Source organism: Theropithecus gelada, chromosome 8 (genome assembly GCF_003255815.1).
Source record: "Theropithecus gelada isolate Dixy chromosome 8, Tgel_1.0, whole genome shotgun sequence".
Lineage (NCBI taxonomy): Eukaryota > Metazoa > Chordata > Mammalia > Primates > Cercopithecidae > Theropithecus > Theropithecus gelada.
In genome coordinates, this window is record NC_037676.1 from 143030054 (window position 1) to 143048218 (window position 18165).

Consider the following 18165-nt stretch of genomic DNA (forward strand, 5'->3'; position numbering starts at 1 on the left):
CAGTGACACAATGCACCTGTATCAGTTTGCATCTGTAGCTACTGCATGCACGTATGTAACAGAAGATGTCAGAGGCTCCTTTCAACAGACTGAGAGCTGAACATCATTATGTTGGTGGTGACACATGAAATGAGGAATACTATCTCAATTAGTCCTTGTTATTGCTATCTCATAATTTAAGAAAAAATTCGAAGGCATAGTAAGACATCTAGATTATGGAAATTACATTTTTTTAAATTGTTTTTCTGCCTCATTCTGGCATTATTCCCCAAGGTCAGCCACATTAATTTTCCCTATCACTTTCCTATCCCATTTGTATGGAGTGACTTCTGATTGCCCTCCCTCAAATTAAAAGTCATTACTAAGTGGGTGCATCTGACTATAGTGCCTTCCAATGTATTGTGCTGAACTTTTAGATACTGATAAGAGATTTTAAAAAATTATTTGAGTAGGGGAATAACATGCTCTGTAATTTTAATTTCAGGATAGCAAAAGATAATTTAAAACATGTTATAAAGAGAACAGGGTTAACAGGGGCTGGCAGTGCCCACCTACTCTAAATCAAACACTCAGATACTCTCTCTCATACCACCCTACTATAGCCCTTTAGCACAATCACATTATTTATATTGCTTATTTTCTTTCTTATATCCTATTTTATAACTAGAAGGAAAGCCCCATGAGGATGGGAGTATCATGTCCACCTTGTCCACCACCAGATTACACGGAAGCAGGGCCATGCCTGGCATGTAAGTGAATGAAGTATGAGAAGTTATTAGGTGCGAGACTGTGTTCCAAGTATCAGAAATACGGCAGCAAACAATGATAACATGAATCCAGACTTGAAACAAATATTGCACAAGTAAACCATTACAACTGTGATAAGGACTATAACAAAGCAATACACGGTGCTGTATAAAAATATCTAATTTACTGGGAAGGAGAGAAGGGAGGAAATAGAGCCTCAGAAAAAGTTTCACTGCAAAAAAGAGAATAAGACTTGGGCAACACAAGCTTAAGACCAGGTATATTACATAAAGGTACAATACTGCACCACCAGAATCTAGCCTACCACTTAGCACAAGGCAGCTGTACACAATATATATGCAAAATGACTAAGGTAACACTCAAGATAGGCATGTAAATGGTCATTACAAGGGCAAAAAGAGAGGGAAAGGGCACTTGAGGATGTGCTGTTCAATTGGTGGCAGGAAGCCACACACAGCTATGGAGTACCCAGTGGTATGTGGCTCCTCCAGGCTGAGATACGCTGGCAGGGTACAATGCATGCCAGATTTCAAAAACTTGGAATGATAAAAATAAGATAAAGTCTCGGGAATTCTTATACTGATTATATGTTGAAATGATGATATATTGGATATACTGGATCAAATAAAATATATTAAAATTAATTTCACCTGTCTTTTTACCTTTTTAAATGTGGTTACTAGAAAAATTTAAATTACCTATGAGGCTTGCATCATGCTGCTGTTGGACAGCACTGAGAAGTCAAGTAAAGTAGATAAGGACTCAGAAGTACCCAGTGGGTTTATCTACAGGAGGATCACTGTTATCCTTGGCAAGGCATTGGGGGATGGACGATAGTGGAATAATGGCAGTAGGCAGGAAAGGTCTGGTTGAAGCAGGTTGAAGAGATAATGGGAAGAATTGTAGGCAATGCAGTTAGATAATCTGTCAAGAAGTTTTGCAATAAATGACAGGCAACCAGGGAGAGAGAGGGACACAGGGCTAAAAGAGGGCATTTTAGGACAAGAGAAACTATACATTTTTCTATGCTGACAGAAATGTCTGCTGCTACAGGAAAGAGTGGGCAGAACTGAAGAATTAACATGAACAGGTAAGATGGGATAGAAGCCATTACCTAGCAAAGGGTTGGTCTCATTCAGGAACATGAAGTTCACCCATGGGAGGCAGAAAAAAACGAGGAGGAGGAGGAGTGTGGCAGGGAAATGTGAGAAGTGCAGTGTATGGAATCTTCTGGGGGATCTATCCTGATTGCTCCAATCTTGCTTTCTTCTACTTTATGTAACAAATACTTCTTATTTCATAGGCACAGAGGTCCTTATAAACTCAAATGGAAAACATATATATATTTTCAAGGAATATTTACAAAAATCATACGCTTGGCCATAAAGAAGATCTTAACAAATGTGAAACAGTTAACTTTTAAAAATCATATTACCTGCTCATAAGCCAATATGAAATTTTTGGCTCATAATATGCTCATAGAAATAAAAATGAGATAAAACCCCAGGGCTACTTGAAACTTAATTAATATTCTTCTAAATAATGCTATAATGAAAAAGAGAAATAAAAATAAAATTTTTGTTGTTGTTTTTTTTTGAGATGGAGTCTCACTCTGTCATCCAGCCTGGAGAGAAGCAGTAAGTGCAGTCTCTGCTCACTGCAGCCTTCGCCTCCCGCGTTCAAGCGATTCTCCTGCCTCAGTGTCCTGAAGTAGCTGGGACTATAGGCGCCATCACGCCTGGCTAATTTTTGTATTTTTAGTAGAGACGGGGTTTCACCATGTTGGCCAGGCTGGTCTCAGACTTCTGACCTCAAGTGATAATGCCTCGGCCTCCCAAAGTGCTGGGATTACAGGCGTGAGCCACTGTGCCTGGCCAAAGATAAAATTTCAAATGAGTATACAGAAATACAGTGAAAAGAAGAATACCACATACCTAGAAAGGTAAGACACATTCAAAGTTGTGCAAGAAGAAAATGGCCTCCAATGTAAACAAGAATACATTTTAAAGATGCACTTAAAGGGAAGAGCACAATAAAAGGACAAAAATAATGAAGATACTACAAAAACATAATTAATGAAGAAAAATACTGAAATCAATGAAAATGAATAGTACTGCTGCAATAAATCACTAAACTTGTCCTTCAAAAAACAATTAGAATAGATAGATAGACCTTTACAAGTCTGAAAAAGAGCCAAATCAAAAGAGCTTAGGCATGAAACAGGAATATAGAGACAAAGTTACTGGAAAGATTTTAAGAGAACTATGAGAGGCAACTCTATGGCAGCAAGATGAAAATGTAGAGAAATGGATAATATGCTAAATTACCAAAGCTGACACAAGTGGAAAATCTGGATAGATCTATTACTATTAGGCCAGGCACAGTGGTTCACGCCTGTCATCTCAGCACTTTGGGAGAATGGGGTGGGCAGATTACTTGAGCCCAGGAGTTTGAGACCAGCTTGGGCAACATGGAAAAACTCCCTCTCTACAAAAAAATACAAAAATTAGCCGGGTGTGATGGTGTGTACCTGTAGTCCCAGCTACTTGGGAGACTGAGGCAGGAGAACTGCGTGAGCCCAGGAGGCACAGGTTGCAGTAACCCATGATCATGTCACTGCATTCCAGCCTGGGTGACAGGGTGAGACCCTGTCTCAAAAAAGATCTATTACTATTGAAGTGATTAAAAAGATAAACACCTACCATTTAAAAAGGCATCATGTTGTTACATAGATCAATTCTAACTAATCTTTAAAAAACATGCAATTCCAATTTGAATTAAAATATTTCAGGCCATTAAAAACCACCAGAGAGAGGGAAGGCACCGAGAGTGGATGCAGGAAAGACACAGATGCTTGGCTGAAGGGGAGGAAGCTGGCAACCCTGCAAGAGGCTACGGTGCACCAAGACTCATTCCTGGCCCACAATTACCCTGGGGGAATGGGTGAGTGGAACTGGCAAGGAGCAACCTGCTCTCACTACGGGCCTCTTAAATCCCAGCATGGGGCCCCTCAACTACTACGGACACTTGAGGTCGTGGGGAGAGCTGCTTAGAGAAGTGGTAGGGATAGCAGCCAGCTGAGGTGGAGACCAGAGGGTTTGGTGCAGGAGCGTCTGTAGTGGAACACGGCCAGGGAAGCCCTGACTTGCTCCCATAAGAGACTTTAGCCCTAGGGGAACTGTTGGACCTGAACTCTGCAAGGTGAGCTTACCTATCAGAAGGGGGTTAGTCCGACCTGAGCACCCTTGGGCTTCTGGCTTCTCCTAGGGCCCCAGACTGAACATGCCGGCTTGCAGGGTAGTCTTGGGTGCCCTGGGGGCCCACATCATAGCTCCTACAGTGGCTGACCAGCAGAGGGCTCCAGCGGGGCAGCCCCCATTGCCACACACCAGCCCACCCGCTCCCTCCCTACACTGCAAATTCCTCTAGCCCACAGCAATCCCTAACAGAGTTTTGCTGGCACCTGTGTGTGCAGGCAGGTATTGCCTGCCGTGCCTCACCAGTATATGTGTGCACGCAACCCCCAAACTTACCCATGCCTGATTGCCACCTCAGTCGGAGCCTTGGTAGGCACAGAGCCAAAGAGCCCTGCCCCCACTGCCAGCACCCCACGTTTATGTCAACATTACCCCAAGAGTGAAAGCAGGCACAGAGAACAGCAGATTCTCCTCTACCCTGAGCAAACGCCCATGCTTACAGCACACAGAGTGCACACACAGACCTGGACCTGCCAGCAACCCAACCCTGTGCTATCACCACCACCAGCACCAATGCTGCACAGTTGCCAACAGGCACCCCCCCACCCAAACCATGCTGCTACTGCCACTGTAGTGAATGCCCGAATGGAGACAGGAACCCCAGTACCCACTAGCAACCTGCCTGGCTGATGAGCGTGGACCCCACTGTGCTGCCACTACTGCTGGCACATGGGAACAAGGACGGATCCTATGCCACCACACTGTGAAATGCTTTGGCTGACACTACCCATTGGAGTGTAGTGACCAGCGGTCTGGGAGCACCCCCACCACCCTGCAAGCACAGTGGATTCCTAGCCTCCGGGAGCCAGAGAACAAAGTTGGAGCCCAATACCAGTCTCCTAGAATTAGAGCACACAGTCCAGGAGTTGGGAGCTGCGCACTGGCCCCCCAAAATATTCCAAAAATGAAGCCAGTCAGCTGAGTCCACCTTACCACAATCAAACTCTCAAGGTCATCAAATAGGATAAACAAACAAGAAACAAACAAAATCCAAAGGTCAGCAACTTCAAAGGTTGAAGAAACATCAGGCCACAGGATGGAAAGAACCACTGCAAGAACTCTAACAACTCAAAAAGCCAGAGTGCCTTCTTTTCTCTAAATGACCACACCACCTCTCGAGCAAGGGTTCTGAACTGGGCTGAGATGGCTGAAATGACAGAAATACACTTCAGAATATAGATAGGAATGAAGATCATTGACATGTAGGAGTACATTGAAACCCAATCCAAGGAAGCTAAGAATCACAGTAAAACAATACGGGAGCTGAGAGAAAAAATAACCAGAATAGAAAAGAACATAATCAACCTGATGGACCTGAAAAGCACACTACAAAGATTTCATAATGCAACCATAAAGTATTAATAGCATAACAGACTAAGCTTAGGACAGAATTTCAGAGCTTGAAAACTGTCTTTCTAAAATAGGACAGACAGAAAAGAATAGAGCAAAGAGAATGAAAAGGAATGAAGAAAGCCTCTGTGAAATATGGGATTATGTAAAGAGACCAAATCTATGTCTCACTGGTGTCCTTGAAAGAGCTAGGCAGAGTGTAAGCAACTAGGAAAACATATATCAGGACATGATCCATGAAAACTTCCAACCTAGCGAGAGAGGTCAACATTCAAATTCAGGAAAGGCAGAGTAAGATATTCCAAGAGAAGATCATTCCCAAGACACATCATCATGAAATTCTTCAAGGTGAAAATGAAAGAAAAAATGTTAAAGGAAACTAGAAGGGCCAGGTCAGCTGCAAAGGAAGGCCCATCAGATAAACAGCAGACCTCTCAGTAGAAACTCTACAAGCCAGAAGAGATTGGGGGCCAACATTCAACATTCTGGAAGAAATTCCAACCCAATTTTATAATTCCAGTCAAACTAGGCTTCATAAAGAAAGGAGATATAAGATCCTTTTCAGACAAGCAAATGCTGAAGAAATTTGTTACCATGAGACCTGCCTTACAAGAGCTCCTGAAAAGAGCACTAAATATGGAAAGGAAAGACCGTTACCAACCATTACAAAAACACACTGAAGTACACAGACCAGTGACACTATAAAGCAACCACACAAACAAGTCTGCCCAATAACCAGCTAATACCATGATGGCAGGATCAAATCCACACATATCAATACTAACCTTGAATGTTAATGGACTAAATGCCCCCATTAAAAGACACAGAACTGGATAAAGAACCAAGATTCATTGGTATGCTGTCTTCAAAACACCTATCTCACATGCAATGACACACACAGGCTCAAAATAAAGGAATGGAGAAAAATCTATCATTCAAATGGAAAGTAGAAAAAAACAGGGGTTACAATCTTAATTTCAGACAAAGCAGACTTTAAACCAACACAGATAAAAAAGACAAAGAAGGACAGTACATAATGGTAAAGGGTTCAATTCAACAAGAAGACCTAACTATCCTAAATATATAAAAAACCAAACAGCAGCACTCATAATAATAAACCAAATTCTTAGAGACTTTCAAAGAGACTGAGACTCCTAGGCAATAATAGTGGGAGACTTCAACACCCCACTGACAATATTACGTAGATCACTGAGACAGGAAATTAACAAACATATTCATGATTTGAATTCAACATTGGATCAAATGGGCCTGATAGACATCTACAGAACTCTCCACCCCAAAGCAATAAAATACGTATTCATCTCATCACCATATGGCACATACTCTAACATCAATTATATAATTGAACACGAAACACTGTTCAGCAAATGCAAAAGAACTGAAATCATAACAACCATTCTCTCAGAGCACAGCACAGCCAAATTAGAAATCAAGACTAAGAAATTTGCTCAAAACCACACCATTACGTGGAAATTGAATAATCTGCTCCCGAATGACTTTTGAGTAAATAATGACATTAAGGCAGAAATCAAGAAGTTCTTTGAAATGAATGAGAACCAAGACACAATGTACCAGAATCTCTGGGACACAGGTAAGGCAGTGTGAAGAGGTAAATTTGGAGTACTCAGCAAATGCAAAATAACTGAAATCATAATAAACATTCTCTCAGAGCACAGCACAGCCAAATTAGAAATCAAGACTAAGAAATTTGCTCAAAACCACACAATTACATGGAGATTGAACAACCTGCTCCCGAATGACTTTTGGGTAAATAATAAAATTAAGGCAGAAATCAAGAAGTGACTTGAAATGAATGAGAACCAAGAGACAATGTACCAGAATCTCTGGGACACAGGTAAGGCAGTGTTAACAGGTAAATCTATAGCACTAAATGCTCACATCAAAAAGTTAGATCTCAGTTTAACAACATCACAAAAAAAGAACTAGAGAACCAAGAGCAAATCAAACCCAAAACTAGAAGAAGACAAGAACTAACCAAAATCAGGATGAACTGAAGGAGAGTGAGATGGGAAAAACCATTCCTGCCTGTTGCTAAACCAAAACGAGTCCAAGAGTTGTTTTTTTGAAAAAAAATTAACAAAATAGACTGCTACCCACTAGAAATGATAAAGGGGATATTACCATCAATCCCACAGAAATACAAATAACTATCAGAGAATATCAGGAAGACCTCTAGGCACATAAACTAGAAAATCTAGAAGCTATGGATAAATTCCTGGACATATAAACCCTCCCAAGACTGAGCCAGGAAGAAACTGAATCCCTGAAGAGATCAATAATGAGCTCTGAAATCGAATCAATAATAAATAGCCTACCAACCCAGTAAAGCCCAGCACCACATGGATTCACAGCTGAATTCTAAAGATGAGCTGGTACCATTCTTACCAAAACTATTCCAATAAACCGAAAAGGAGGGACTCCTCTATAACTCATTCTATGAGGCCAGAATTATTCTGATACCAAAACCTGGCAGAGACACAACAAAAATAGAAAACGTCAGGCCAACATCACTGATGAACATAGATGCAAAAATCCTCAACAAAATACTAGCAAACCAAACCTAGCAGTGGCACATCAAAAAGCTAATCCACCACGATCAAGTAGGCTTTATTTCTGGGATGCAAGGTTGGGTCAACATACACAAATCAATAAATGTGATTCATCACATAAACAGAACTAAAAACAAAAACCACAGGATCATCTTGACTGATGCAGAAAAGGTTTTCAATAAAATTAAACATCCCTTCATGTTAAAATACCTCAATGAACTAGGCATTGAAGGAACGTACCTGACAATAATACATAAAATAATAAGACAGTGTGGCAATTCCTCAACACCTAAAAACAGAAGTATCATTCAACCCAGCAATCTCATTACTGGGTATATACCCAAAGGAATATAGATTGTTCTTTTATAAAGACACATATATATGTATATTCAATGCAGCATTATTTACAAAAGCCAAGACACGGAATCAACCTAAATGCCCATCAATGGTAGACTGGATAAAGAAAATGTGGTACATGCACACCATGGAATATTATGCAGCCAAAAAAAAAAAAAAAAAGAATGAGATCATGTCCTTTGCAGGAACATGGATGGACCTGGAGGCCATTATCTTTAGCAAAATAACACAGGAATAGAAAACTAAATACTGCATCTTTTAGCTCCCACTTATAAGGGAAGCTAAAAGATGAGAACACAAGGACACACAGAGGGCACAACAGACACTGGGGCCTACCAGAGGGTGGAGGCTAAGAGGAGGGAGGGGATTGGGAAAAATAACTCATCGGTACTAGGATTAATACCTGGGTTTGGACAAAATAATCTGCACGATAAACTGTGTGACACGAGGTTACCTATATAACAAACTTGCACATGAACCCCCGAGCTTAAAAAGTTTAAAAAAAAAAATCACCAAAAGATTCCAATTCACCTAATGAAATTAATATAACTGTAACACCATGTCTTACAAAGCTAACATAAAAAAGTCTAGATTAATCTCACAAATAGTTGTAAAAATTCTACAAATATAACTCAATATTTTACAAGAATATTGTATATTATTAATTGGCTCAGTATTACCATAACTATTAATATAATCTACTATAATAATAAATTAAAAGAGAAAAAAGGATCATATCAATAGACGCTAAAAGGGTCTTCGATTAAATTCAGGAGCTACTCATGAAGAAAACTCTAAGCAAAAGATATTAAAATATTAAAGACATGTTATTAAAACTCAACAACAAAAACAATCCCAAATAATGACACACTTTTAATTGATAAATTAAAATCTAAAACAAAATAGGAATATTGTCTACTGCCCTGTTATTAAACATGATCTTTGAGCTCCTTGTGACTAAAGAAAAAACTGTGTAAGGTGAAAGGTAAAATTATTCTTTTGTTGATTACATTATTATATACTTATAAAATCCAAAACTCTAATAAAAAACCTATTTAATTAATCATAAGGTTGCAGACTATATGATATACAATAACCAAGAATATCCTTCTATGCTCACAATATAAATTTTAAATTGTAAGTGGCAAAAAAAAACACCCAAAAAGTCATTCAAAATAAGGCCCCAAACTGTGAAATACTTATGAATTTGTTTAATATGGAAGACCTATATGAAAAAGATTGAGATCTTATTGAAGGGTATAAAAGAAGTCCTGAAACATAGTATCAAACAAACCCCACTTTCACAAAATTTCACAAAAATGTATTCTGTTTTCCTCTGTGAATATCCAGCTGACACAGCAGCATTTAATGAGATTTAATCAGTGATGGTAGAAGTCAGGACAGTGGTCATCCTTAGAGTGTGGGACAAGGCAGGCTGGTCTGTTTAAAGTCAACAGCCAACACAAGATTTGGGGAAAAAAAATCATAAAAAAAGATAACAGGAAAACACACTAACATCCCTGATGTGTGAAGAGATTTACTAATTTAAAAGGACAATTGTGTTGGTAAAAAAGGCAAAGTATATGATATGAGCAGTTAATTCACAGAGGTGAGAAGAGAAATGGCCAAGACACGAAAACATGTTTAAAGTTAGTAGGTCCTTGCTTTACAACTAAGTGAGCAAAAAAGTTACAAGAAAAACTTTACACCTATTAAAATGGAAAAATTAAAAGAGCTATTAGAACTGCTATCCAATGAGTGTGAAAATAGTACTCCCATATACTGCCAGTGACAATATGAAGTTTTCTAGCTTTTCTGAAAAAGCAATCCAACAGCTTCTTTTAAAATTACAACTATTTGAATGAACCCTGCACTTCCATCCTCGGACATCTCTTCCATAAGGAGAAAAAGCAGCAGCACATAGATACATATAAACGAGTATTTATTATGTCATTGTCTTGGGGCAGAAATCTAAAAGCAAAGTAATTGCCCTTCACAGAATCCCATCTGGCCCCCAGAGAGGAAGGGGCAAAGAAAGGGGGGGGGGGTTGAAAAATTTCTACGAGGTTCACAGAGTGAAATAACCCAAGTAGGACAGTGTGCCTGATGATGACCCCCTTTCTGAATAACAAAACAGGAATATGGGGGGAAAACATAGAAGATTACTAAGTCACTTACATGTTAAGCATGGGCAGGGGGTGGGGGGTTACAGAGAAGGCTGAAGAGAAAAGAATAGAGAAATGGTAGAGGCAGGAGGTGAGCAGAGTGGGAATGGAAACCAGAGTACACTTCGAAAAAAGCAGGTGAGCACATTTATATATGTATAGAAAATTATATGTACAGGTCAAGGTATTAATAAATTAAAGTAAATAAATAAAGTAAAAAGTTCAAATCACTAAACTATGTAAGTGGAAAAGAACTGTTACTAGTGCAAGGCCTGAGAACCCCCTAGAATCATGTTCCTTGAACACTCATCTAAATGGGAGTATGCCCTTCTCAGTACGCCCACCCTTACACTGTTCTACTTTTCATCTCAGTACTTATTGTTGTATGACACAGATGTATTCCATATTTATTTTGTGTACTCGACTATAAGCTATATAAGACAAAGGACTTCTCTCTGTTTTGTTCCTTATTGTATCTGAAACCTCTAGACTGCCTGGCACCAAGCAGGTTCTCAGTAATACTTGTTGGAAGAATGAGAAGGATCACACAGGAAATGGTCAGCCCTTCTGCTAGGAAAGTAACAAAAGAAGTGAGGTCTGGGGTAGAAGTGTGAGTTTCCATCTGATGGACATTTTTTCCTCAAGGTAAATAAGGCTAATAAGGCTTTCAAGAGAATTGTGAATATATAATATTTTTTTCCTGGAAATAACCTGAAGAGGCTGTTTCAGAGGATAAGATGTCAGTACAAATATACCCAAACCATATACAGAACTTAATTTTAAAAATTAGCATTTAAAACTTCTCCAGATAAACAGTAACAACCCCATTCAGGTCTCACTAACACATGTAAGATTTGTATGATTCCTTTCCTTCCAAAATTAAGTAATTCCGAGGTATTTCAACAGCGCCTAGACTTTATCTTACTTGTGCTCCACTCTGTTGAATAATAAATGCAGTGCAATAGGAAAATTTAATTGTAAAATGATCTTTTCCAAAAGAATGCCCCATTTCCTTAATTTGATTCTTCTTTGTCTAAAGCCAAGTTCCCGAAAGGTCAGAGCAGACTTACATTGCAGCCCTTGTCCGTTAGGTAACTGATCCCTTCTTCTGGGCCGATTGCCAATTCCACTGAAATAATCCAGCTTGACTTTTGAAGGTGAAACAAGTGAGAACAGAGGTGGCAGAAGGAAAAAAGAAATACTTTAGATAAAGAGCCGTGGATATGTTAAAGGACCAAAGCAGGGGCTGGTTTGGTTTGCTATTAATCTATCTAACCAAATAAGATAAAATATTTAAATATCTATAATTGACCCAGGATCTGTTAAGCCTATACAAAGATGTACTGTGCTTATTTCAACATGCCTGATGCCAAGAGTTTCTCTGGGATGATTATCTAAATAGGTAAACTCGCCCTTAGATAACAATTAACAAATCACAGGGATAAAATTTTAAAAATCTAATTATGAAAATAGGCATGCTGTTTTTAAAAAGGTGATTTTATTCTCACATTATTTTCTTTTTCTATTTTTCACATGGTAAAATGACAAAATATCATTTCATTGAAAAAATGGGACAAGTTAGCATTTTTTCCATCAGAAATTTAGATATACAGTAAGAGATAAGAAAAAGTAAAATCAAACTAGCCCACTATTTCCCACATTTCCATACTTACACCAAGAGCACACTTGAAGCATTCCTTATCAAATCTGTAGACTGGAGACAGGATCTCAAAGAATTTCAGAATACTTTCTTCTCTATTAAGGTTGGCGAATTGTCTAAATGTTTGTTGGATCAGTTTTCTTAGTGTTTTGGCCTGCATGACAAAATTACCAAAAATCTTGAAAAACTCAGCAATGAGTAAAGACCAAAACAATAATAGTAAGATTTCTCTCCTACCAACTACATACTAACACCTACAATCATATTACTGCTAAAAAGTATACTTGTCAAATAACCATAAATGTATTTATCAGAGCTTTATTTCTTTTAATTGTGGCAAAATGCATATAACACAAAATTTACCATTTTAACCATTTTTACCTGTAAAGTTCATGTATAGAGTTTTATTTCTTAAACAGAAGTTTGTCCTATATGTGCACATGACTCAGAAAAGACCAGGCAAAAGGTATAAAGGTACTCGCACATTCCACTGTTAGGAGGGAAAAAACTATATCTTTCTGAAGGACAGCACAAATCAAAAACTTTTAAAAAACCACAATGCTTGATCCAGAAAATAAAATTCCAGGACATTATCTTTGAGATACATGCAAAGATTCAGGAACAAAGAGATTCACTGCAGAACTGTTTACAGTAATATAGAGCCTGGTTACGTAAATTATGGTGTATCTATCTTCTCAACCAATATTCTATGCAGCCTCAAGAACTGTTTTGGAGAACTAATTTACTGGCATTAAAACTCATATCACATTGTTACATGAAAAAAGATGACAAAAAAGTCAGCGTGGAGTACAGATGCCTTTAAAAGGCAAGAGCACACGTGTGGGTCCTGGTGAGCACACAGCAATGTATCCACGAATGACTTAAAGCAACGATGCTTTCGCTTTTATCGTGAAGTAAGATGATAGGTGGTCTTCTGGTCCTTTTTTGCTTATTTGAGTTTTCTACTTATACACATGGAAATCTGCATAGTGGAGGGAAATGCTTTCCAAGCAGCAAACCCCTAGTCCTTGGTGTGTGAAGCAGCCTGAGGAGGCCATGGATAAAGGGAACATGATGAGGTGTAAGGAAGAGGGGCAAGACAATGCAGGTCATGGTAACAACTTGACTTTGACCCCGAGGAGTTGCCAAGTCCTCAGAAGACTTTGAGCAGAGGAGTGACATTATCTGACTTAGGTTTTTTTTTTTGGATATAGGGTCTCACTCTGTCCCCCAGACTGGAGTGCAGTGGCGTGATCTCGGCTCACTGCAACCTCTGCCTCCCAGGCTCAAGCGATTCTCCTACCCCAGCCTCCCTGAGTAGCTGGGATTACAGGTGTGCACCACCACACACGGCTAATTTTTTATTTTTAGTAGAGACAGGGTTTCATCAGGTTGGTCAGGCTGGTCTTGAACTCCTGACCTCAAGTGATCCACCTGCCTCGGCCTCCCAAAGTGCTGGGATTACAGGCATGAGCCACCGTGCCCGGCCTGAATGAGGTTTTAACAGGGATACTCCGGCCACTGTGTTATGAACAGTATGAAAGGAGCAGGAGAAACCAAGTCGGGGCAGCCCAAATAATACAGGCAGGAGGAGACAGTTGGCACAAGTACAGAACGAGAAAGAGGGTGAGAAGTAGTCAGATCCTAGCTTTCTTTTTTTTTTTTTTTAAGAGTAACTAGACTCCAATGGATTTATTTTAAACACAGAACCAACAGGATATGCCGATAGTTAATAGCTGCCATTAAACTGAAATGACAAAAATTGTGAGAGGAACAGGTTGGTGGGTGAAGGTCAGAAAGAATGCCAGAAGAATACAAGAAATCTAAGTGGAGCTGTCGAGCACGCCAGTAAGGGCCCAGTGGAGTTCAAGGGGAGGTCCTGGCTGGCCTAGCAGACAGGGAAGATGGATCAGGTAACCTGCTAATCTCAGTGGGTCAGGGAGATGGGGAGCAGTCAGGGGTCCAGGTTGAAGTGTGGCTGCTAAGTCAGGTACACGGTGAACTAGGAGGGCATGGCATACTTTGGTGGGTCATGGAGGTGACAGCCTGTCTGTAGTGGCTTGAAGGTCCTAGTGGGATCCAAGGATTACTGGCTCTGGGATACTACAGAAAGTGAGCTGGAAAGACAGGAGCTGTGGTCAGAGAAGGATACACACAATTAGGGAGGGGGTTCGATTACTGGAAATGAGTAAGACCAGAGTGAGAGGCTGAGTTAAGGTAGTGGACAAGATTCCTGAAGACAGGAATTCAATGAGCCAAGAGTGGGACATGGGAGGATTACCTAAGGCATGTGACTTTTATTTTAAAAAGTTCGCTCTGCTCTTGCACACAGAGGGTTGGGGGAGTGTGTAGGAGTGAAAGCAGAAAGACCAGTCAGGTCACTGTAACAGACCAAGAAGAACCACTAGTGGCATGGACCCCAACGTAGTGGTGAACGAGAGAAAAGGGCACTTTTGGGACATTTGGATATTATATGCAAGACAATCGGAAAGTGAAGAATACAGGAAAACTAGAGTTTTAGATGGAACAAATAGGCAAACATAAAAGGCAGGCGTGGTAAAAAAAATAAAGTCATGTTAATCCTGTACACGTGTTTGATCGTAAAGTCTTCCAACATGAACCATCAAGGAGACATTTGGATATAAGTTTGGAGCTCAGGAGAGGGCAGCACTGTTGGTAGAAATTTCAGAGCGACCAACTGAAGTATTTAAATACACGGGACTGGATGTCACCTGCAAATAAAATGAAGACAAAAGAGAAGGCCAAAGCCAAGTAAGCTGACCAATAGTTGGTTTTAACCAGGGCTGAGGTTTTGACAGGTGAGTATGACAGAGTGGAATAAGAGAATTATAGCTGTTTTGAAAAGGATTAATGACAGCTTCACAGAACTTAAACTGAAGAGCAATAAAATGGGTTCAAGGTTAGCAAGGCTTGACTATAAAATGTATCACACAGAGAGTGAGTTGGTCAGCCTCAGGTGCTCTATAAACAAAAGTCTGAGAAGCATATTTTTGGTTTGACTCCAGGCTTTCCAAACATTCTCTGCTTATGATCACTTATGTAGGACAGACTCTACAACAGAGCATGCAGATTGGACATGGAGATTTGAGTACTGCTTGTAGCCACCTATGAGATGTTTTTCTCCTTATAAACTAACAATATAGTAGCCTGGGAGTTTGCTGAATATAAAGCAGTCTCTAAGAAGCAGGCCCGCTACACTTTGGACCCAGAACAAATCCATTAAGGAAATTCTAGTCTGTGCTTGGCACTTGGCATACACTGCATAATCAGAACAGGTATTCAATAAATTCAGAGTACAGCTGGAAAAAGAGCATTCTGGTCTTCATTCATGGCTACAGGAGGAACAGTATAATTCTGTGCATATAGTGCTATTAGGCACTGATTAAAACACACACACACCCCCCAAAAAAATGATGCCAGAAAAGACATCTGTAGGCCCTTCTGTGAAAATAAACAAAGTCTTCATGATGACCCTTGCAAGGAAGATACTATTTTTCATATATTACTGAGCAAACAGAGACTCTGAAACATTAGGTACCAACCAATGACGGGGTAGAAGAATCGTGATTCTAATCCAGAACTGCTTGATTTCTTTTTACTTGCTATGCGACCAATTCAAACACCTCCTTTTCTAAGATGCTCTGCTTGACAGAAGAAACCAGGAACAAACAACCACCACATCCCTATGGGTCTCATACTGTTTTGAATGTACTTTTAGACATGGCACTTATGTAAGATCCACATTGGTGAGAAGGGAGCATGCGCTGCCTTGTTACCCCAAAGAAAAGAGTGTAGCCCGCAGCTAAAACTCGATGTTGTGCTTTACAATGAATAATTATATGTCCCTGACATAACAACTTGGATTCTGGCAAACTCTCAGATAATATGAATGAATAAAATCTGGTTCTATCCTGTGATAAATTAGATTTCACTTTCTAGTAAGCAAGTGGGAAGACAGTTCAGACTTCTTTAGTTTCAAACTTCTATCACAGAACATGCTGCCTCAATGTACAAATGCTCTGAGTGTAAGAAATGTCTCCTATCTACAAATATTAATAGAAAATAAGTCCAGCAAAAGCCCTGGAATATCATAAATCTCTTTAAGTGTATGATACAATAAATTGGAATATGGTAGCAGTTGCAAGGAACAGTTGTCAACTGAGCACAGGGACCAGAACACAATGACAAAACATTTCTATTAACATTAACCAAATGTTGGTATATTCATTCATGACTCTAAGAGGAATATTTCAACTCAGGTAAATACTGAAATGCATTGATCAAAAACTATATAAAATAGATCCAGAAAAAAGGTCAATTCTCTGCTTTGGAACTAATTCTCAACCAGCTGCTGGTTTATATACAAACTATTGGCAATAATATTATATACTGACATCTGCTCATTTGTTCAATGCTTTTTAAAATTAACCTAAAATATTCTATGAAGCTGAGGAAATGGAATCTGCTCTTGAGCTTCAAATGCTTATATATGTATACATACTTGCCTACCTGACAGTTCCACAGGCATCTAAAACCTACCACTAAGAGCACTGAGATTCCAGCTGTGGTGGCTTATTGGCCCTACCTAATTGGACCCTAACATATACTACATCTGACTTAGTTCCAACTCTATCACTCTGAACTTACTCTTTCCTATACCCCTTCCCTTTGACCTCCATAGTCTCAAGGCACTTCTATTTCACCACTCACACAGCTGAATGCATCATTGGCAGTCTCACCCAATTCAGATTCTGCTTCAATATTCTGTCTCTTGACTAGTAGCAGTAGAGAGCACTTATGTGTACGGGGCAGAAATCTGAGGCCAGGCCCTGTACTTTCTTCTTCCTCCTCTCACATTAGACCAGTAGCTAAGTCCTGTTAGACTTTACACCCATAACATTCTTCAAATGTAACCCAACAACTCTCTACCCTCTGTCTCCTTTAAATTCAAGCCTTCCTTGTTTCTCTTGGCAACAGCATCTCCTGATGACTAAGAAACTTAAAAGAAGTTGTGTGTTGTTCTTCTACAACAGGGATTGAAGCCATCAACCCTATGCTAAATAAAGTGAGTCAATTTGGTTTGGTCCTCATTTTCTCATCCCAAACTCTTAGACATGCAATGTGTGTGGTGGTAAAGAACTCAACTGCTCTCTCCGATAATTTAACCTGCTGGAAAATTTGCAAGTAACTGGGGCAAATGTGTTTGAAAGTAATAACTATGCAATGTTAAGAGACAGACAGTCTGGACTCTAATTTTACTGTATTTGTCTCATTCAGCTGAATGTGGGAAAACGTGCTGCTTTTTCTGTAGGCAGTGTTACCTTGCTAATCCTACACATTAACAAGCTGGGAACCAAGAAGTGAGAGCAACATACAACACAACAAACCAATAAGCTCAAGCAACTGGAGAAAGGAAAACGATATCATTCAGAGTTAGTTTCCTATGGACACAGAAACAACTCTCTCGTTCTCCGCCAACAAAAATTGTTGGCACTTTTGGCAGGAATATACCCAAGTTCTTACGGTCTGTACTTAAATGTGACTGCCAAAGAGGACTATGAGTTCTAAACCTATAGTGTTCAGTGCTGGACAGAAACTAGAAAATCTTTGCTGTCTGAAAGAAACTCCAAAATTAGTTTTTATGAGAAGGATATCTCAGAACGCATTAGTTCCTTCCTAATTACTCAGTGAGGAAAAAAATTCCACAAAATCTAACTGCGTAGAATCTCTGGATATTAATCAATACACTTGCAGAACCTGTATAAGTAAACAAGACTGTTCTGCATTTCATTTCAAGTTTGAACACCTGCTTGTGTTACCTGGATTTTGGAAACAAGGCATCTATCTATGCACACTAGTTTATTTTAAACCAATTTATGTATGGTGATAAATTTACTAAGAATGTGATACGTTTTCAAAATGAAGTGGTATTACTAGGATGAAACATAAGAAACTGCTGCTATTCATCCATGTCGAGCTATAAAAATAATTTCCTA

At 39.4% G+C, this 18165-nt stretch overlaps 1 protein-coding gene across 50 annotated transcripts in view; it reads right to left on the bottom strand.

Annotated features, from left to right (window-relative positions):
- PTK2 (protein tyrosine kinase 2) overlaps positions 1 to 18165 on the bottom strand; it is a 358952-nt gene that overhangs the window by 161845 nt on the left and 178942 nt on the right. For all 50 annotated transcript variants that reach the window (XR_003120911.1, XM_025395124.1, XM_025395157.1 and 47 more), the window contains 2 exons: positions 12162 to 12302; positions 11559 to 11636 (listed from right to left, as the gene is read on the bottom strand). Coding sequence is in view for 48 of the 50 variants with exons in the window: in XM_025395124.1 (XP_025250909.1) it covers positions 11559 to 11636; positions 12162 to 12302 (219 nt within the window). In the remaining 2 variants the exon portion in view is untranslated. The remainder of the gene's footprint in view (positions 1 to 11558; positions 11637 to 12161; positions 12303 to 18165) is intronic.